The sequence below is a fragment of the Schistocerca gregaria genome, chromosome 4 (genome assembly GCF_023897955.1).
Source record: "Schistocerca gregaria isolate iqSchGreg1 chromosome 4, iqSchGreg1.2, whole genome shotgun sequence".
NCBI lineage: Eukaryota > Metazoa > Arthropoda > Insecta > Orthoptera > Acrididae > Schistocerca > Schistocerca gregaria.
This window is the reverse complement of record NC_064923.1, coordinates 707,556,155-707,578,842: the sequence shown is the minus strand read 5'-3', so window position 1 is coordinate 707,578,842 and position 22,688 is coordinate 707,556,155. Positions and strand designations below refer to the sequence as shown.

Here is a 22,688-nt window from a genome sequence, read left to right as displayed (position 1 = left end):
CCGGCCGTGTGCCTTTCAATGGAATAGTACAGTATTTGCCTTAAAAGATTTAGGGAAGCTACGCCAAACATAAATGTGGATAAACGAACGTGGTTTCGAACCGTGGTCCTGCCGAATGAATGTCCAGCGTCTTACCACTATGCCACATTGCTCGTTTGGCGATAATTAATACCGGGTGATCAAGAAGTCAGTATAAATTTGAAAACTTAATAAACCACAGAATAATGTAGATAGAGAGGTAAAAATTGACACACATGCTTGGAATGACATGGGGTTTTATTAGAACAAAAAAAGTTATCGAGCCTTTTATCATCGAGGAAATGCGTGATTCTGGTTTTGTAACTGCTACCGTGACGGGTGAGAGGTACGCCGATATGTTACAAAGTCGCATCATCCCCAACCTGGCTGATAAACACCTACTGGAACGTACGATGTTTATGCAGGATGGCGCTCCACCCCATATTGCTAGACGCCATATTGCGCGCGTCGTTTGGTGATGACCGTGTGCTCAGCCGCCACTTTCTTCATGCTTGGCCTCCCAGGTCCCCAGACCTCTGTCCGTGCGATTATTGGCTTTGGGGTTACCTGGAGTCGCAAGTGTATCGTGATCGACCGACATCTCTATGGGTGCTGAAAGACAACACCCGACGCCAATGCCTCACCATAACTCCGGATATGCTTTACAGTGCTGTTCACGACATTATTCCCCTACTGCAGCTATTGTTGAGGGATGATGGTGGACATATTGAGCATTTCCCGTAAAGAACATCATCTTTGCTTCCTCTTACTTTATTATGCTAATTATTGCTATTTTGACCAGATGAAGCGCCATCAATCGGACATTTTTTGAACTTTTGTATTTTTTTGGTTCTAATAAAACCCCATGTCATTCCAAGCATATGTGTCAATTTGTACCTCTCTATCTACATTATTCCGTGATTTATTCAGTTTTCAAATTTATACCGACTTTTTGATCACCCAGTATATGAATGGCTTCAAATGGTGGTGTGATATAATGATGTTTATGCTAAACACGTACATGGTATATAACATGCATAGAAACACAGTAGGAACAAAGATTTAGATAGTCTCTTGGCAGTGTATTCGTAAGCACTATCTATTTTTTTATGTTTCCTGTACTGTGAACAGATTGTGCACCCCCGCGCAGGAAAATAAGGACGATTATCTATCAATTGTGTATCTTAGCACAGTATATCGGTTCAACAAGACCCCACAGATATTTAACAACTGAAAAATTATCTTGTCGCGATTTGGCTATGTACTATTTCGGACGGAAATGAGAATGGTAAAACTGCATCATGAAATGATATGTTTTCATATACCCGTGAATACTTTTCGGATTGTGCAATATATTGAAACCAGTCTCAGGTGTAAAGTGTCCACTTCGTCATTAAGATCCCTTTCAGGCTACAACCTAGGTCGAGACCTGGTCAGTGGTCGCACCATGAGCGAGTTGTCCTCCCAGCTGGATGGAACGGCAAGCAATGTCAGATGCCACGAGATCGATGTCTCGGGAAGACGAGAAACATACTTAAAGCACACTACATCTATAAGCCAAGTGTTCTTCTCCGAATTTGATATTTTGGTGGCCGCCATACTGTGCGAAACGGAGAGTCTGTCGAGACTGTATATCGAGTTCCGTTCAGAATACGCAGCACAAGGGGCTGGGCGAACAGCCCTCCGAATATCTGTAAGTGCGGCACTTGGCTCTGCGGGAAGCAGTGGGGAAGTGAGAGCGAGGCACCAGCTTTGTGCTGGCAGACCGGGTGGCGCCTTCCACAATGCCAGGGGAGCGACCTTCCGCCGAGGAGAGCTCCGCCGTCTGCCTCAGAAGAGCTGCTGGACCATGGAGACGACGCTGGCGTAGGTGCCCGTGAGGAAGGAGACGACGCCGACGAAGAAGATGAAGCCGTCCTTGATGACGAGGGGCCAGGAGATACCGTACTCCCAGCGGTAGACGACGTCGATGACGGGCGGTATGAGCAGGGCCAAGGTGCACGACGAGACGGCCCCGATCAGCGAGATGAACACGCTCAGGTTGGGCACCACCTCAGCCAGCACGACTGCGAACAAGCAAACGGGGCGCAGAAACCTGCCACTTTTACTTCATAAGCGCAGCGACCAGGTAGCCATCACCCATGAAAGCCTTACTTATACCTACACACTCTGCTCTAAAAATCACAATCTAGAGCAGTGCTCGTAAATATCTCGTACAAATCATCTCACACTTAAAGGGGGGTAAGACGTCAAACGGGGCGACTTGGAGCAGAAGAGGCGCCACAAGACATTTTAATTTCCACTGTCTTTACTGTTACAAATACATTCATAAAACTTTGTCAGCGTGACCAGGAAGGATTCAGGATTGACACTCATAGCAGTGGAAGTTCAAAAACATAACACAATAAATTTTGTTAGATGCGAAATTTCATCATTTTTTTCACTTGCTATTGACGGCTATTGTTGCTACAGGTACACTCTTCTTCATAAGTAAGAGAAATTCTTCGATGAATTTTGCACAGAATACAAACCATACTTATGGGTGCATGAAACTCTAGAATTTACTTAATTTACGAAAAAATTAACGAGCTGTTAAAATATACTTTTCCTGCTTTTTATATCATTTTTTTACTTTTTAATTTGCATTAATTTTTACCACAACTACATTCTTAAAGTAAAGAGACACTATACTCTCTTCACCAAACTACATTTTAAACTTCATGTTTAGAAAAAACTCAAATTTTATAGTTAACTGTCTCAATTTTTGCCACAGCTTTTAATAGATTTGTAAAATTCTAGAGTTTCAAACACCTGTAAGAATGGTTTGCATGCTGTGCAAAATTCATCGAAGAATCTCTCTTACTTATGAAGAAAAGTGTACCTACAGCAACAAATGAAGCCAATAGTAAGTGATTAAATGGTGAAATTTCACATGTAAAAAAAGTATTTTGTTATGTTTTTGAGCTTCCATTGCTGTGAGTGTGACTCCTGAATCCTTCCTGGTCGTACTGGCAAAGTTTTATGAATTTGTTTATAAAAGTGTAGACAGTGGAAATTAAAATGTCCTGCGGTTCCTCTCCTGCTCCAGCGTGTGTGTGTGTGTGTGTGTGTGTGTGTGTGTGTGTGTGTGTGGTTTGAGGCTTTCGGGCGCTAAACAGCATGGTCATCAGCGCCCAAACGCATAGAAACAGTGACGTCCTAGCCTGCTTAACTAATATCCATCGGAAGATTGATACAATGTTTATAAAGATGTTTTTCTTCCTTTTAACAGAACCTTGTCAGGAATTATTTCAAATTTGATGTTGAAGTTCAGGTTATAAATGTTTCACGATTGAAGACAGTTTGTCTGTTGTCGGTGCTCGTGAAAGTGACTTACTCCTATTTTCTTTTTCGGTGTTGATCATAACGATGGCAACATTTTTATCAGGATAGCTTGTATCAGCTTATTGTTGTCCTCATCAGATCAACACCAAGAAAGAAAAATGTATGAATATCTCATAATTGCATCAATGTAGCTATCTTATAGCACATTAACAACGTGATGAAAACTTGTATATTACAGTTTGAAACCATTTACACGCAATTTAAAATGACCTCATACCTAGTCGGGTCCGCACATTAGTGCTCTCACATTGTATTTAGACACGAATTAGTCACTGCAGACGCCTACGCCAAACACTATTTGATCGTTTACAAAGGCATCCTCTCCCTTCCGTCTGGTGGCGCAAATGTGTCGATGCGCAGGTAACACATGTGTACATTAACCATTATATCATTATACCACTTTTTCATGTCTAGTACTTTGGATAACTGGTTCGATATCAAAACTGCAAATCCGTAGTTCCGATGTATAATCCCCAGTGGTAGTAGGTCTTTTTTCTCTCAGTTAATGCATGTTAATGTCAAAAATTCCAAGTTGCACCATGGTTTGGAGAGCACATTAAACTGTAGATCTCAGTACAACTGGCTGGCCACGTCTGTTCACAGAGACAAAGTCATACCTCCTCCATTAGGACTATATCTCGTAAAGCACTGCAACATTCGAGTCAGTCTTCGGCTTAAGTACATTTTCATCTTTTTTTATTGTAAATAAGCAACTTTATATGAAACATACGTTGTAAAACAATATTACTCCATCGTTACTACTAGCTTATAAGGGAGTATTAATTTTTGGAACTGAATAGGAAAGGAATCATTCTGAATTTGTGGACAAATGACTTTATACTGTAGTTATGTTGATGTACTGCAGGACAGCTTCATTGGTGTAATTATGCATGCATTGCACCAGCTCTGTGTTTCGACAAACGACTTTCACAAGGTAGTGACTGTGAGTCATTGAACATCGTTCCAGCAATATTAAGAATCATCAACGATATATGTAGTGTAAACACATTATGGAAAGAAGGCAAAGAAGTGCTCTTTCAGTGCATCCCATCCCATGTTGGAATTCAATATGAGGTGGCAGACAAACTATCCAAGAAAATTACTTCAATACATGACGTCGCACGTCTTTATATGTACATAATATCGTGCAGATTCATACGCTACTGATAGGAAATAAGAAATACAATAAAAAATTATTCCAGAATATCCACAGCAAGAAAAAGGGGCAATACTGCAACTAATCACATGTCATCATTACCTTGCAGAACACCCGTATCCAGTTGTGTGTAGCCCTCGCTCAAATATATAGTTGGTAAAAAAGGGCACTCTGTAATAAACTGTTATTATTTACTAACTTGTGAAGGATTACAACACTATAAAACTACATGCTATATTGAGAAGCCTGAAAAAAATGTTTATGTACCAATGTTAAAGGAAACAAAGCCGTATTTTTCTGATGATGAAATTCTGTCTCTCGTTTTATGGAAATGTACTTTGAATAAAACTGATGTTATTCGTTGTTATTTACCTCAACAGTGCCAAATCGGTTCATCTTCGGAGGAACGTGCAATTCCAGGGAGCACAATGGTTATTAAATAGACTCACATTAGCGAGGAACGGAGTTTAAATTCCTGTCTGCGCAAATAGACTCAAATTTTTCCCACATCAGTATACCAGAATACTGTGACAAGTCTCTTGAATAGGCCAAGGCCAATTTCATTCTAAATCATGTTGTAACTCAGCTATTTCTTTGCGCCTGTGCTATTGACAAAATGTGCACGGTGATATAACCAACCCTAAGAATGAAGATTAGGGTTTAACGTGCCGTCGACATTGACGTCATTAGAGATGGAGTGCGAGCATAGAAAGTTTCAAGGACGGGAAGGAAATCGACCGTGTTCTTTCAACGGAACCGTCCCGTCATTTGCCTAAAGCGATTTAGGGAAATCACGTACAACCAAAATCTGGTTGGCCAGACACGGATTTGAAGCGCCTTTCTTCTGAATTTGCTAACTGTTCTCAGTGTGGGTATTGATAATTTCATGTGTAAGACAGTAACGTCACACAAATTTATTTGTATGTAAATGTCGTATTTTGTGCATTCCTTCTTACATTCGATGGAAACAGAAACTTAATTGTAGCTTTTATAAAGTTATTTACAACATTTCCAATAAATGCCGTATTGCTATGCCTGATGGTTGTTGATATTGGCAACTATGGATACATTTAATGTATTTTGATTAAAAGTGTTAATCTTTTCACATAGAATATATGTATAAGTTAATTTAAACACTGTCTTTGCAAGTGATAAATAATTAGATTACATACCGGCAAATGTAATCGCTGTTCTTTCTCACCTTGCAAAAGGAGCCATTGTAGACATATTTTGTATTTAGCTGCAGTTTGTAGCTCATGGTAGCAGACTGAAGTTATTTTTGTCAACGAATTATTTGAAGTGTTTAAGATAACAAGTCAAAAGCGTAAACATTCATCATTTCATTGCTTGTAATCCGCTGGCTTTCATAATCCCCAAAAGTTACAGATATTTTTATACAGGAAAATCCAGGAACAACATTTGTACCCCAAAGACAACATATATAACCAGCCTAAGCACCAGATACAAAAAAATTTAATGTGACCGTTTCCACATTTAAAATTCTGCAAATTGACACACATATGTTAGATTTTTAATGGTGATTTGACCTTTTATTGAAAGTCGCTTATTACATGTGTGGACATCATCCAGGATCCATTAACATGCAAAGAAATTAATCATGGAAGAGTATTTTTCAGGTAGCCTAAAAGATGTTAAATAGATGTAAAATGTAATGAACTGGAAACTAATCAATATCAGTGAACAATATGACTGGACAACAATGTGGACATGACTCACCTATAACAGTATCAGGTTAAATAACTTACCAATTTTCAGCTTTCTTCTTTAATCATTTAAGAAGGGTAGACAACAGAGAGAAATTGAGTAAGTTGAGACTGTCGTTTTTCAAGGTCCAAACTTATTGAAAGGGGACGATTGAGGACTAAGTAAGCGCACTGAAAATTTGATGGATAATCCTATCATCGAACAATTTTTGAGGGACATGACCAAGTTGATAGAATCAGTAAGACTGTGGGAAATGAGTTATGAAATCAAATTGTTGAAACAAATAACTGAATTGTTAAGAACAGTGACATTTTACCTAAACTGGGAAGAACAAACAGTCACAGCTTGCCGGAAATCGCTCTCCTCCCTACATGCAATTCAAAAATTTAGAAAAATATTTCCAACCCATGTTAAACAAAAATTAGTCCAAACACTAGTCTTGCCTAATCTTTACTACTGCGATGTAGTTCAACACGGCACGAATAGTGAAAATTCTAGATGCCTCGAGCTAGTGATGAATGCTTGCGTCAGATACGTGTGCAATATTCGGTTGTATGATCATATCAGTCCTTCATACTCCCAGCTAGGTTGGATACGCCCACATAAGGCACGCGATCTCCACACGATGTGCTTACTTCATCGATTTCTTAGCCACTGGTGCCCTCAATACTTATCTTCTCACATTAAACATCTATCATCATTCCACAATCGCAATACCAGATCGGATACGTCTGTCATCTTGGCTGTACCTTTACATAACACAAAATCTTTCTCCGTGTCATTCTCCATCTCAGCCATACGACTATGGAACGCACTCCCCTGTGATCTGCGTCTTATCCAGAACTACTCAACATTCAAGAGGGAACTCAAAACTTACATATTAGGGACGGTATAGCCACCATTGTTGTGCCCCTAACATCTCTTTCTTTCTTCTCTCCATCACAGCTTCGAATTTTACCATTCTTTTTCTCTTCCTCAAACCTATCTACCTCTTATATATCTCTTTCACCCCATTCTATCGTCTTATGTCTCTGCTCGATGAGAATAACTCACAAGCTGCAAGAATATAACGAGAAAATTCCCAACTAACTGACATTCACAAAAGAAATGTATGTTTACTTTCATATACTTAGTCACTATTATTATTATTATTACTATTATCATTATTATTATCATTATTATCGTTGATTGTTATAATTATTTTTATTGTTATAACTATCATTGTACTACTGTTATAATCTCAAATTTTTTTCGTTTGACATCAATACTGCATAATACGTTAAATGTTCTTAATGTTATTTAGTAACTGTAACTCGTTCAATCTGAGTATGCCTGGTTAGGTGTAAGAGAGGGCCTGAAGGCCCTAATCTTGCCAGGTAAAATAAATGCATAAATAAATAAATAAATAAATTTTAAAGAAGTCTGTGTTTACTGACTCGGCAGATTTAACAATTAGATATCTCACATCTTGAAGAGTAGCTTGTAACACCAATATCGATTGTAAGTAGGTTATACTATGTTTCTATGTGTATGTGACTATGAAGTGGTTGTTCGTTACTAATTAAGGTCATTGATTTGTGACAGGAAATTTAAAGTTTTTTATGTATGTATTCTAAAAGCTAAAGAATGTTTAAAATATTGGAAGCTGATTCATGTTTAGGGAACTTGTATTGTAAAGTATAAAAGCTGTAGGGAACACCCTCCACTACGGACGTGGCTTGGCGCATGGTAAAAGGTGCTTTCGTCGGTCGATCTGGGCGGCTAGTTGGTGGGAACGCTACGCATTCAGTGGCTACCTGTTGTACGGTAAACATCGAGGGTGCCAAGTCAGGCATTTGGAAGCCGTTTCATATGGAAATTTGCCCCGTATGTGGTTTTGGCTATTGCATGGTGCTCTTGACATTATGCAATGGCTCTAAGACGAGAAAAATCCGTCGCCAAGAAGAAATTGTAAAGAGCTTTCAACATGAAGAGTGTGAGACCAGCTAGCCACCACGTTGCTTGCCATCACTATGGCACCACTGCTCCGCCAACTTCAGGACCACTAATATGTATTATAGCACGGACAAATATATTTGTGTTAGTGTTATTTCAATAATACTTCAAGTGCTATAAACCTGTGTTTGAACCCTGGCGTTATCCTAATCATGAACAGATGCAGGCTCCCATCCTAAATGTTCAGAAACCGAGTATCCTGTTTCTAACTAAATAGTGATTTGGTTTCGTATTAAATGTGCAAAAGTTCAGTGCCAAAGGGTGCAAATGTTTCTATCTAAAATACCTACTTCTCAGGTGATGAAAATGGCATGTAAATTGAACTTATATGAAACGTAAATTTGTATTGATTGTTAGTATGAACTATTTTCTGAGGTTGACTCAGATATGTATTTGAGTAATTTGCTTTAAAGGAATAAAATATTAACTATTCCAAGTGGGGTTAGGAATCAATATTAGTGAAGTGCACTTTGGTTCTGAAATAATTACGGAGTTTGCCTGGAGACACAGTAACAGTTTAAGGGTGCAAACCATATTTTTCTCTTCTAAGAAAGATAATTGCAATATTTGTTGTTACTAAAGAAATCTGAAGCACTTCCATGAATGAGAGTATAAAAAGTGTATGTGTAGTATTATTTAATTTCATTTGTGGTACGTATATGTTAGTTAAATCAGAACTCTTTTCATGCCCAACTTCGGTCCAGCGTGTCCTGTAGTAACCTCTCAGTGCTGAGTCGATTAATTATTACAATAGTAACTATTACTATTATACGTGAAATACCATTTATCTTCCTATGATTACTGATTTGTGTAAATGATAGCTACTGCTACCCATAAGTTAGTTAGCCCTGTAGTCGTGTGTATCCAGTGCACTATTCAAATGGGGTGTTAATGAAAGTCACTTTAGCTACTAATATTCGGTTTTCTTGAACATATAATTTCAAATTATTATGCCTAATTAGGCTAGCGACCGTTTGTTATTTCATTATTTATTGTATGCGCTTCTCTACTTTCATTATCAAAGTAAATCCTGTTAAGTTTTCTACTGATTGCCATATACACGAAATTATTGTTCGATACCATTTATTCCTTAGGTTAAAACACAGACATCAAATTCCTCCCAGAGGGTAACGCTAGTTTGTGAGCGTAGTGTTACATTTGGCGCGAACTTGCAAGAGAGCGTTATAAGCTGCCTTAGTTGGGTGAAAGACTGTGTCTCTTATGTACCCATACAGAAAAAAAAATCGCTGGATGTGAGGTCTGCTGACCTGGGAGCTCAAAAGTAATGAACAACATGCCCAGATTGCAACATGCAAAATGATTTCTGTTGTGGTGTAGTAACCATGTTGCTATAAACAAACAACACCACAGCTGTGTCAAAACTTTGAGCCTTCCTCTATCTACTGACATGAGCAATATGATTCTATCTTTTATTGTTTGTCTGCACTAAACAGCTGAAATATGTTGTTTCCTTTTGAATCACAAATGTGCGAAATAAGCGGTCTTGTTTATATAAAAAGATCTGTAAGGAGAATGATGAAAGTTTAATGGTGTTGTCTTTGACTTAACAAGATAAACTATTTTATTACTTGACTGTTATTGAATGTTATTATTGTTATTGTTGTAATTGGTTGAGAACTTTGGGAAATACACAAACAGGGACACCTATAGTAGAAACAAATATGGAAGACGCCTATGATGATACAGATAAACGTTAGTATGTGAGCCACAGGGAGACATACACACTTTATGTGTTATGTGCGTGAAATGCACAGGGCCTCGAGCTGTAGTAGCAGTGTACTTGTACATGTTTTCTATGTTACAACCTTCGTCTTTTACCCTGTCTCTCAATCTTATCTCTCTGTATCAACACTAATTTTGTCTGTTATTAGGAATCCTCAAATTTTGATGTATAACGAACCTTATGCTTTATTGTCACAAAACAGCAAACCATATATGGAATTGGGTAAATGCAGGAAAATACGTACTACTGTATTCTGTTGAGAGACACATTTACCACTGAGTAAATCAGTATTCTGGTATGTTCTGGGGCTTATTGAGATTTTACTACATCATGAAGACTGAAGATTTTTTATAATATATTGATGACATTTATTATTCTTTTTATATCTGAATGTTCAATATTTGTCTATGCTGTATGAAATGTTAGGAAGTGGGATGGGATCGGTCATACTACATTATTTTGAGTTTTCTGTATAAAAATAAGACACTGTAGAATGAGATTTTCACTCTGCAGCGGAGTGTGCGCTGATATGAAACTTCCTGGCAGTACTAAAACTGTGTGCCGGACTGAGGTCAAACTCGGGGCCTTTGCCTTTTGTGGGTAAGTGCTCTACCATTTGAGCTACCCAAGCACGACTCACACCCCGTCCCCACAGTTACAATTCTGCCAGTACCTCGTCTCCCACCTTCCAAACTTCACAGAAACTCTCCTGCAAACCTTGCAGAACTAGCACTCGTAGAAGAAGGGATATTGCGGAGACATGGCTTAGCTGCAGCCTGGGAGATGTTTACAAAATGAGATTTTCACTCTGCAGTGGAGTGTGCGTTTATATGAAACTTCCTGGCAGACTAAAACTGAGTACCAGACCGAGACTCGAACTTGGGTCCTTTGACTTTCGCGGGCAGTTGCTCTACCATCTGAGTTACCCAAGCACGACTCAATGTTTTTCGTTCAATAATGTTTTTCTTTATTTTTCTGTTCAAATAAATGGACACTAAAGCCATTACTATAGGCCACCATAATACATGTAAGATTGACCTTAGTAAGGAACACCGAAAGTACTTAGGCCCAATTTTTGATAGCTAACATCTGCTTCGATAATAATCAAAAATAAGAACTGAAAAAATAGTAATGATTCTTTTACTTCACTAAACACTTGACGGAAAAAAGAAGTGGCTCTGAGCACTATGGGACTCAACTGCTGTGGTCATTAGTCCTCTAGAACTTAGAACTACTTAAACCTAACTAACCTAAGGACATCACACACATCCATGCCCGAGGCAGGATTCGAACCTGCGACAGTAGCAGTCGCACGGTTCCCGACTGCGCGCCTAGAACCGCGAGACCACCGCTGCCGGCGAAAAAAGAAGTAATTTGAACTTCACATATAAGTGTTATGCAGGCAAAATGGAAACGAGAAATTGCGGAAATCGGATGATAGTTGGGCAATTACGATATATCGGTCCCATACAGTACTTGACCACATAGGTACGCTAAAAACATTTGGAACAGAGGCGTACAGGCAGTCATTCTCCCACTCGCTCCATCCGCAAATGGAACGGGAAGAAAGCTTGCAGTAAGTGAAATAAAAAAAAAACTTTCTGCCAAACAGTTAGCAGTGATTCTCTGGAAGCCGTACTCACAGGTGAGAGTTACGAGGGCGGTCCGGAAGGCCGTCTCGACGAGCGCCGGGCGCCTGAAGGGTCCCCAGCGGTTGACGATCCCGGGCCAGATGATCCTCACCGGCACGTACATCTGCAGCGCGTAGGAGAACAGGATGCCCAGCGCGATCACCACCTTGATCACCTGCGACAGGCTGCAAGTGGCCAGCAGTTAGGGGGAGGTCCGTTAACCATCTTATTCTACAAAGCACGCTGGACAAACAATAAATCACCCAAAGGCGACATCACAAGAATGGCGATGGGGAAGAGAGTCAACAAGTTCCTTCAGGTACTTCGTATACAGCTGAAGCTGCTCACAGACGATTAGATCCTGTAGTGCTTCCAAGTAGCCGAGATATTGATAGCTGCGTTGCCCCTGCTATTTTATATTTTCCCGGGGATCATAGGTCGTGAGTCAGTCGGGCTGGTGCTGACTTCCTTTCCTGGGTGTTTGTCAAACCAGGAACGTATACCTGCAGTTCTGAGAAGCCTGCTGTTGTCATCTTGGCAGACGGGAGTGTCCATAGTATACTATTCGTGAAGATGTGGAAGAAATGGAACATTTGGTCATCGAGAATGCTGAAATAAACAATCTGGTTCAAGGTTCTCGATTGAGATTTTCACTCTGCAGCGGAGTGTACGCTAATATGAAACTTCCTGGTAGATTAAAAATGTATGCCGGACCGAGACTCGAACTCGGGACACTGCCCGCGAAAGGCAAAGGTCCCGAGTTCGAGTCTCGTTCCGGCACACAGTTTTAATCTGCCAGGAAGCTTCAACATGGTTCATAATTTCAATGAGCACGACAAACACCTCCAATGGCTCACATAACCAATTCTAGCATGAACTACAACCTATACACACTGCTAATTAAACGCCTCATTGGGCTGCCGATGCACACGACGTCGTGTGTTGCTCGAAACACCGCGCCTCGTTGGACGACACTACACACCTTCGGTCAGCTACTTTTCAGTTAGTGTCATTGGGCCCATGAAAACGTGCAGATTTACGTGCCAGTTTGAGCATCTACATCTACATGACTACTCTACAATTCACTCTTAAGTACCTGGCAAAGTGGTCTTAGGACCATTTTAGGACTACTTCTCTATCGTTCCACCCTAACGGCGCGCGGAAAAGTGAACACTTAAATCCTTCTGTACGAACTCTGATTTCTCTTATTTTATTATGACGATCATTTTCCTCTATTTTGTTTGGCGATATTATCCTGTTTCCACATTCAGGCGAGGAACTCGGTGACTGAAATTTCGCTGCGACGAAAAACGCGTTTGGTATTATAATTGCCAAAACCAACTCGCATATATCCCTAATACTCACCCTACCTCCACACTGCCCACCCTCCCCAGTATTCCGCGACAGTACAAAACGAGATGCCCTTATTTGGGCTTTCTCGATGTCCTCCGTCAATCCTGCCTAGTAAGGATCTCACCCCGCACAGCAGTACTTTAGCAGAGAACGGAGAAGCGTACTGTTGGCAGTCTCTTTAATAGCTCTGTTGCATCCTCTACGTGTTGTGCAAATAAAGCGAAGTCTTTGCTTAGCCTTCCACACAACATTATCTATGCGGTCGTTCCAATTTAAGTTGTTCGTCATTGTTATTTCTAGGTATTTTGTTGAACTCATAGCCCTCAGACTTGTGCGATTTATCGTGCAATCTAAATTTAATGGATTCTTTTAGTACACATACAGATGATCTCACAGTTTTCCTTATTCCGAATCAGTTGCCCATTTTACCATACAGATTTCGTGTCTAAGTTATTCTGCAATTGTTTTTGACCTTGTCATAACTTTACTAAGGGGTAAATGACACAATCATATACAGAAAATGTAAGAGGGCTGCTCAGATTGTCTCTTAAATCGTTTATGTAGAACAGGAATAGGAGAGGGCCTATTACACATCCTTGGAGACCGCCAGATATCACTTCTGTTTTGCTCGATGACTTCCCGTTGATTAGTATTTACTGTGACCTACTTGGTAGGAAATCATAAATTCACTCGTACAACTGAAACGATATTTCATAGGCACGGAATTTGTTTAGAAGTTTCTTGTGAGGAAGGGATGGCAATGTCTCTTTACTACATGCCCGTCTCCAAATTCCCGTGGCATGCAGTTCCTGTCTAGATGCTCCATCGGAAACAGATCGAAATGGGCCTGTATTCAATGTCAACAGCATTTCCTGTCAGGTTTGAAACCGACTATCATTCACAAGGCATCACTCTCTTTTCCCGTCGCTGTCGGTTAGGATCTTTTTGTGACCACCGTTCTTGCGCTGTGTTACTTGGCTGTGAATGGTACACCGTTCGTTGTAGACGCGTTGGATAATCCACGTTGACACACAAGCAAATCGGAGAATTTCACCCTCGATGTAGTCATGAACACGTCCAAACAGGATAAATTCTTTCTGCCATTTTGTTATGTCTCTAAGTTGACCTTCCTTACTGCGCTGATTCCTTTAAACCGACCGGCCCATACACACCACTTTACTGTCACAACTTATTTCAGCGCTGTGGAGTCACGTAACAGCCTCGTACCAGTTCCAGATTACTTCCAACCCTCCAAAGCAACCAGTATGCTGTATGAGGAGGGTGATATTAAGATTTTATCTGGTGATATACTCCTCATTGAAGGTAAACTGCCGGCCGGTGTGACCGAGCGGTTCTAGGCGCTACAGTCTGGAACCACGCGACCGATAAGGTCCCAGGTTCGAATCCTGCCTCGGGCATGGATGTGTGTGATGTCCTTAGGTTAGTTAGGTTTAAGTAGTTCTAAGTTCTAGGGGACAGATGACCTTAGCTGTTAAGTCCCATAGTGCTCAGAGCCATTTTTGAAGGGAAACTGGACAAAGCATTCCGTCGAGCCCTGCGAAAAACGGCGCAGTTTTTATCGTCCTTTTGATCTATTTCAAAAGGAAGGAAAAGAAGAACGATTGGGTTTAACGTTTCGTCGACTTCAAGGTATTAGAGAGGAAGGACAAGCTCGTGTGGTATCGAGGATGGGAAATTTGCCACGTCCTTTCAAAGGCTCCATCCCGGCATTTGCCTGGAGCAATATACGGAAATCACATAAAACCTAAATCTGAATAGCCGAACGCATGTGCTTTGTGTCATAAAATACCGCTAAGATTTTCCACACTGACTTTACAGACCGCGTGTCGGTTCTAATCACGGATGGGCGACTTCATTTTCGATTCTGGTTCTCTCATGTTCTGCTCGGACATTAATAGAATCATCAACTCTGTGTGTTAGCACAACGACTATACAGCTCACAGTGTAGAACTACGATTGCGGGCAGCTCTACCACTGCGTCCCTATGACCGACTGTTGGTCGTCAGCGATAATATTCATTGGTCTTTCAACGGCTTGATATTATATTACCCCAAATCGCGCATCTACCAACGAGAGACATTTCTTCAGCAACCCAATATCAGACATATCTCCGAAAACTGGCTTTATAAGGTCGACGACAGCTTCTGGGAGACTGTTTCGTGTTTAAATTCCTTTGATTCATGACGTCTATTGAAGGTGGACCAAGTGTCAGTTCCATTTGGACATAGTTCTTGCAAAGTTACAAGTCAGAATAATTTATACTCTACACTTCTGGATATATGATGGTAATGCCACACATAACAAATGAAACTTGTCACGTCGTCTGGAACATACAAGTGATCAGTGAAACGTCATTCAAACACAAATGGAGTAAGAGGATTGCTGAGAGTCAAACTAGACAAAGTACGAAAGCTGCTGAGAGAAGCACAAATGAAGAGGTGTCTGGTGATTCAGAAAATGGTTTCGATGATCCATAACTTCATTAAACTTTTAGTGAAACCTCAAACACCATTCTCCAACAATGTGCTTTTTTTGAAATATTAGGAACGTTTACAAATGGACTATTAAAGACCTAAAATTTTAAATATCTGCACAGAGTACCAATTTTCACTAATTTTATCATAGAAATTTCGTAAAATGCCTAACAGTACAACAAAAGTTTGTGAAAAAATTGTTTTAATTTTTTCAACTTCAGACAAGCTGTTATGTAAAGAAACTTTTGACGAAACGTGTAAAACAACCTTCAAGCTTCTATATAAACTTCAGTATTAGCACCTAACTAAGCTTTAGAATAAAAAAAGAATTTTCTTTGAAAAATTTCATTTTTAAAATGACGAAAGATAAATGATACTTAGTTTTTGTAGGTGTTTTCTTAAACCTGGAACTATTGAGTCAATGAAGCACGGAGTATTTCTAACACTTTTCTTTTTCATAGAATGGTGAGTCATTTTCCAAGGCAATGCGAGTTTTACGTGAAACTAATTCTCAGGAAAGAAAGCAGACTATAGACATTGGTACGAAACATAATTCCTCTTTACCACTCCTCTCCTCAGTGACACTTGTTTCTGGACTCCTTAGTACTGTAAATACAGAAACTGGGAGACTTCAGCTTGCCAGTGCTTTATGTCTGACCACTGCCACTAATATAATAATAATCATCATCATTATACACCGAGCGAGGTGGTGCAGTGGTTACCACACTGGACTCGCATTCGGGAGGACGACGGTTCAATCCCGTCTCCGGCCGTCCTGATTTAGGTTTTCCGTGATTTCCCTAAATCGCTCCAGGCAAATGCCGGGATGGTTCGTTTGAAAGGGCACGGCCGGCTTCCTTCCCCATCCTTCCCTCACCCGAGCTTGCGCTCCGTCTCTAATGACCTCGTTGTCGACGGGACGTTAATCTATAATCTCCTCCTCCTCCTCCTCCCATCATTACATAGTCATAATACTCATACCATAGCTACTGGTGTGCTGTCAATTAGATGGTTTATTGTTGCAAAATGAAAAATGAAGCAATTTCTGGTCCATTGTGGTAACTGGCTACAATTCGGAGAAAGCATTTTAAGACGTATTTAAACATGTGTGATCTAGTATATGTCTCAGTTCTACTGTCACAGATGCGTGGTACAAAGTACCAGGTACGATGTGATACGTGGACTTCGTAAGGAGCAGCACAACTGAACTCATTTTTTACGTTTTACCCCTCAGGGGATAATTACTCCGCAGGTTGGGAACCACTGTCTTACACGTACCATCTGTGTAGCTGACTGACCAGTGGAGATTGCTCGAGAACGATCTGGATGCAAGCGTGTACCTATAGCAGTTGGTTGTCAAACACATGTGTACTCACATTTCCTTGGGCGGCAGGTTGAGGGTGATGGATCCCTCGACATCGTCTCCGTACTTCAGGTAGCCCAGGAAGCCAGTGATGACAAAGAGGGAGCAGACGACGCTCATGCCCACGTTGAGGACTCCCAGCGGGCTGGTGAACTGCTGGGGCTTTTTCATCTGCTCCTGCAGCGGAAGCACCTGCAGAAAATACAAGCCGTCCACACTATAATGTCGATAATATCGCAATGTATGTCACTGTAAAAAATACCGATTTCGGAGTCCACGAATAACTTTAGGCGCCCCTGTAACTTGCTGGTTAAGTCTGTCCAAGGCTGGGGGGAAAGGACCATCTGTACTAAACCATTATTGTGTTCAAACAAACTTTCGGAATGATGACAGCTTTGCTTTCAGACACAGGTACTATGCTTCACGTACGCCGGGACAGATTTTCACTCCAAATGGTTGCACTGTGTACCCGAAAGTACTTAGTGAACCAGAATCCCTTTTCATCCTACCTACTCTATTTGCGGATGATATGCGCCGACATTGTTTGACGACGACTTTTCGCTTAAATCAGAATATATCTGATTTCAGTCGTGACCATTATCGAACGGAGATGTACACTATCTGATCAAAACTATCCAGACATCTACCACTGGACATTAATATGTTTTGTGTCCACCCTTCGCCTTTATGATGGCTTACACTGTGCTGGGAACAATTTAAACGAGCTGCCTGGATGTCTGTGGAGGAATGGATGCCCATTCTTCCACAAAAGCCTAAATTGGGAAAGAGTGATGTTTGACGCCGGAGTCTGGAGCGAAATCTACACTACTGGCCATTAAAATTGCTACACCATGATGAAATGCAGATGAGAAACGGGTATTCATTGGACAAATATATTATACTAGAACTGATATATGATTACATTTTCACGCAATTTGGGTGTATAGATCCTGACAAATCAGAACCCAGAAAAACCACCTCTGGCCGTAATAACGACCTTGATACGCCTGGGCATTGAGTCAAATAGAGCTTGGTACAGGTACAGGTACAGCTGCCCATGCAGTTTCAACACGATACCACAGTTCATCAAGAGTAGTGACTGGCGTAGTGTGACGAGCCAGTTTCTCGGCCACCATTGACCAGACGTTTTCGATTGGTGAGAGATCTGGAGAATGTGCTGGCCAACGCAGCAGTCGAACATTTTCTGTATCCAGAAAAGCCCGTACAGGACCTACAACATGCGGTTCGTGCATTATCCTGCTGAAATGTAGGGTTTTGCAGGGATCGAATGAAGGGTAGAGCCACGGGTCGTAACACATCTTAAATGTAACGTCCACTGTTCAAAGTTCCGTCAATGCGAACAAGAAGTGACCGAGAAGTATAACCAATGGCACCCTATACCATCACTCCGGGTGATACGCCAGTATGGCGATGACGAATACACGTTTCCAATGTGCGTTCACTGCGATGTCGCCAAACACGGGTGCGACCATCATGATGATGTAAACAGAACCTGGATTCATCCGAAAAAATGACGTTTTGCCATTCGTGCACCCAGGTTCGTCGTTGAGTACACCATCGCAGGCGCTCCTGTCTGTGATGCAGCGCGTCAAGGGTAACCGCAGCCATGGTCTCCGAGCTGATAGTTACAGCCATGCAGATAAGATGCCTGTCGTCTCATTGGTAGTGATACGAGGCCGTTCGGATCCAGTACGGCGTTCCGTATTACCCTCCTGAACGCACCGATTCCATGTTCTGCTAACAGTCATTGTATCTGGACCAACGCGAGCAGCAGTGTCGCGATATGATAAACCGCAATCGCGATAGGCTACAATCCGACCTTTATTAAAGTCGGAAACGTGATGGTACGCACGAGGCATCACAACAACGTTTCACCAGGCAACACCGGTCAACTGCTATTTGTGTATGAGAAATCGATTGGAAACTTTCCTCATGCAAGCACTTTGTAGGTGTCACCACCGGCGCCAACCTTGAGTGAGAGCTCTGAAAAGCTAATCATTTGCATATGACAGCATCTTCTTCCTGTCGGATAAATTTCGCGTCTGTAACACGTCATCTTCGTGGTGTAGCAATTTTAATGGCCAGTAGTGTTTTATTCAGGTGACACTGAATGACTAATCCACGTTCGAAGTCACTAAGCTCTCACGACCGATACATTTCCCTTTCTGCTTCTCTACTGGCAAGAAAATACTTTCCGCCTCGCTTTACACTATACTTGTAACACCTATTGCTTAATTCCCCATTACATAAGGGCACCCGTATTCCTCTGGTCAGATAGTTTATGAATCCTCTATGCCTCTCATGGAAATCCGACTGTGTAAGAGTCTCGAGAATTAGTGAGACGAAGTATTCACAAGAGAGCTCTTTCAAGGGCGGATTACGCTACTGCGATAAAAACAGATCGAGAACGAAAGGAAGCAGTGTTGGAGAAGAGCAAAGCGATGATGCATCGAAGTCATCGGAAAAGATATGAAGACCAAAAGACACGGATCCACGGACGACACGTGTTAGATATATATACACGAAAATACTCGACAGAGAAGAAATAAGTCGTTTCGTATCACTGGTTGGATTTACGAACCGTACTTATACAGCGAATGGTGTAATATAACAGATGCCAAGTGTCGTAAGAATCTCTTCTATTTTTCCGGCAGCATTTGTGTCATATATGTATCTATCTGAATTGTCATCGTGGCGTTCTATTAGGTTTTCCGGTTGTTTCACGCACTTGTCGCAATAATTGTTGCCGATAAAATAACAAGAAACAAAAACAACAAGAAAGGTATCAAGAAGTTTGTGTACGATAGTTATGGGAATGTGTAAAGGAAGTGGGGAAGATTAGGGGTTTACGTCCTGTCGAAGACATGATCATAAGATACGGCGCACAAGCCCTGATAGCTCAGCATCAAGGAAGGAAATCGGCCATGTGCTTGTCAGAGGAACTACCCCAACATTCACCTTCATCGATTTGGGAAAACCGAAATCAGAACGTCAGTACGAAAATTTGAAACACACGTCTCAATGCGCTAACCACTAGCCGTCGTAACCGCCGGAAATGTGTGAGAGATTCGTCTTAGAACGATCTGGGATTTTAAAAATTGTATCTCGTGTACAAGGTATGAGAATTTAGTTCAAGTTAGTTTGCAGTGAGACTATTATACACGTGTCTCGTAAAGTGAGACAAGAGATGGATCGTTAGAGCGTAATTATGACAGTAAAGTCACAGACAAACGTGAAGCTACACAAATGTTTGCACAGCTTCTGCTGTAACGCTTGCGCTATGAAGCAACGCAGTCTTGACAAGAGAGAATCTCAGCTGGAGTTATTTCTGACATAAGCTGCTTCACGTTCTCCCTTATCTGCCAGAATAAAAAATTAAACACTTCAGTTTAGCAGTCCGCCTGTCATTTAAAATGACTCGGCTTTCAGTATTTTTCTTTACTGACCTGCTTCTACTCATAAAATTTAGTGGGAAATCATGTAATCATTTTTATGTACTTTGGTGTAGGGCAGGGATTCCCAACCTTTTCAGCTGGCGGACCCCCCTTCTTCAGTCGGAAATCCATGGCGGACCCCTAGTCAGTCAAGAGCACAGTAACTTTAAATTTCAGACTGAAACCCATGGGAACTGAAAGCTTCTTAATGCAGGTGCCATGTTCCGAATGACCCCCCCCTCCCCCCTGAAGTATCAATAGTCTTTGGTTTAAAGATGAATGAAAACAACTTGAAATTAACGACCCAATTTGAATTCCCACTGTATCCAGACACTTACTAGTGGATTTACTCCCTTTGTTCAACACACTATAGCCTGATTAAAGGTACTTGGTAATTGAAATTTCACATGATGGAGCTGTCTTCCTCCAAGAGCAATCAAAGTCACGTCCAAACTGTTGGCTGTTGAAAAGCTGCCGCTTATGGTCTGTTCATTTCCACTATTTGGCTGCAGTTGTGTAATGAGCATCCATATTTCGTAACAGTCGTATGCGAGCGCGCGCGCGCGCGTGTGTGTGTGTGTGTGGTTTTTCGTGAAATCAGAAGAAAAATGTTCAAATGTATGTAAAGTCTTCCTTTGGTCGTCCTCCCTCCTCATTCATTTCAACTGAAAACTTCCCTTGTTGTGAAGGCGAAGTAGAAACTGCACCCTTCTTCAATGATTCTGACTTAGCTACCGATCCATGTTAGAAGTAATAAACTGGTCAAAATCGACTTATGAAATAGGTAGCGCACTGACAAAGCACGTTTGACATTTAATGATGCCTGGGGCCGCATACGTGCCAGCGAGCGCTGTGGCTGGTCGACAAAGCTCGCTCCGCGCATGCGTAAAAGGTTTCAGCGTATCTAGCGCCAGGAGCCGGCGCACAAACGCCCCCCGTATTGTTGCGAAACAGTCGATCAGAGAAGCCGCATTCTCCGGCACTAAACTGTGTATACGTTCTCACTTAGGAACCGCAAAGGCTGCTTGGGGATACGGCCTGAAGTAAAAGTACACACGAAAAAAAATGTTGAATTTGATTTTCACATTTTTATTCAATAAATTTACTCATTATTTTACACGATTTGGTGAAAGGTGGCCGTGGACCCCCTAAGGGGTCCGCGGACCACACGTTGGTAAGCCCTGGTGTAGGGCGTTAGGGACAGTTTTTCTATAGCCACAGTAACACTTTCTCGGAAGCCTCTAGACATATTAGCTAATCTCATCACCAGTTTCCGTTTGGGGGTAAATAAATTCGTTGTCTTTTTTATTTTTTATTTTAATTTGACCTTGGGACACATAATACATTCATATCTATCACTGCGAAATTACGACGTATTAAGCACATAAAATAAGACATCAAAGCAGCACAAAATCCATTCTTACAAGGTAAAAGACTCCACTAAACATATATACGTCTTTCTGTTGAACTCGCATAAATGTATGCATAACAATGCCATTAGTTGCAAGTTGTGGGGGGGGGGGGGCGAGGGCATAAACGAATTTCATAACTTTAGTAACAAGTTCATATAGCGTTCTGGTCAGTCATGAGTTATTGAGGAACAGGTGATCAAGATTTCCATAATAGTGTCACAGTTTCAGTTAGCATTAGGACTCAGACGAAGGTGATGAACGCACTACCGAGATTTCCCTTTGAGTAAATCGTAGTCAGGCAATCGTCTCTTTGAAAGTTCGGTTACACGTTGCCCTCGTACCACGGACAAATGGAGAGAATAGTAACAACGTTATCGTAGTGACTGCCTTTATTGTGAAATGGAAGCTGTAACTGGTGGTTTCACTTTGTCTTTGAACGCATCTTAATTCTGCAAAATGAAGTCTGCTGCTGTAATTTTTCAGAAAACATTCTTATGCGTCCCTTCCTCAAAGCCTCACCTCTTACAATATCTCTCTGTTATTCACCAAACTACACAGAAGCTATCCTGATTAGCTGCAACGTATAGGCTGGATGAATATTTCACTCTGCAGTGGAGTCTTGGTTTTAGGTTGTGAAAGCATGTTTACTCAGCTGAAGAATGAAATTGTCATCCTGGCAACAGCTAACTCTTCCTGCCACTATGGCATAATTACGTCACATCTGCACTACCGGTCTAAAGACTCCTGTCACCCATGATAAAGGCTATATGCTTCATTTCAATGTAGAAATACATCGAACAAACTATACAGAACAAGAAAATAAATATAAATATTTTCTCTCTCTATCGTTAAGTGCAATATAAAATTGTTTAGATTTTAGCCTCACCAAAGTATCCACCCTTTGGCAGCAGAACAGCTGCACAAACTCTTGCTGTTCTGGAGATAAAATGTTGTAGC

At 41.2% G+C, this 22,688-nt stretch overlaps 1 protein-coding gene across 4 annotated transcripts in view; it reads right to left on the bottom strand.

Moving 5' to 3' along the window:
- Positions 1-1,648: 1,648 nt before the first annotated feature.
- The window catches only part of LOC126266685 (proton-coupled amino acid transporter 1-like), a 421,916-nt gene continuing 400,876 nt past the window's right edge, over positions 1,649-22,688 (bottom strand). For all 4 annotated transcript variants that reach the window (XM_049971110.1, XM_049971111.1, XM_049971112.1 and 1 more), the window contains 3 exons: positions 16,878-17,056; positions 11,666-11,838; positions 1,649-2,084 (listed from right to left, as the gene is read on the bottom strand). In XM_049971110.1, the coding sequence (XP_049827067.1) occupies positions 1,849-2,084; positions 11,666-11,838; positions 16,878-17,056 (588 nt within the window). In that variant the 3' untranslated portion in view covers positions 1,649-1,848. The remainder of the gene's footprint in view (positions 2,085-11,665; positions 11,839-16,877; positions 17,057-22,688) is intronic.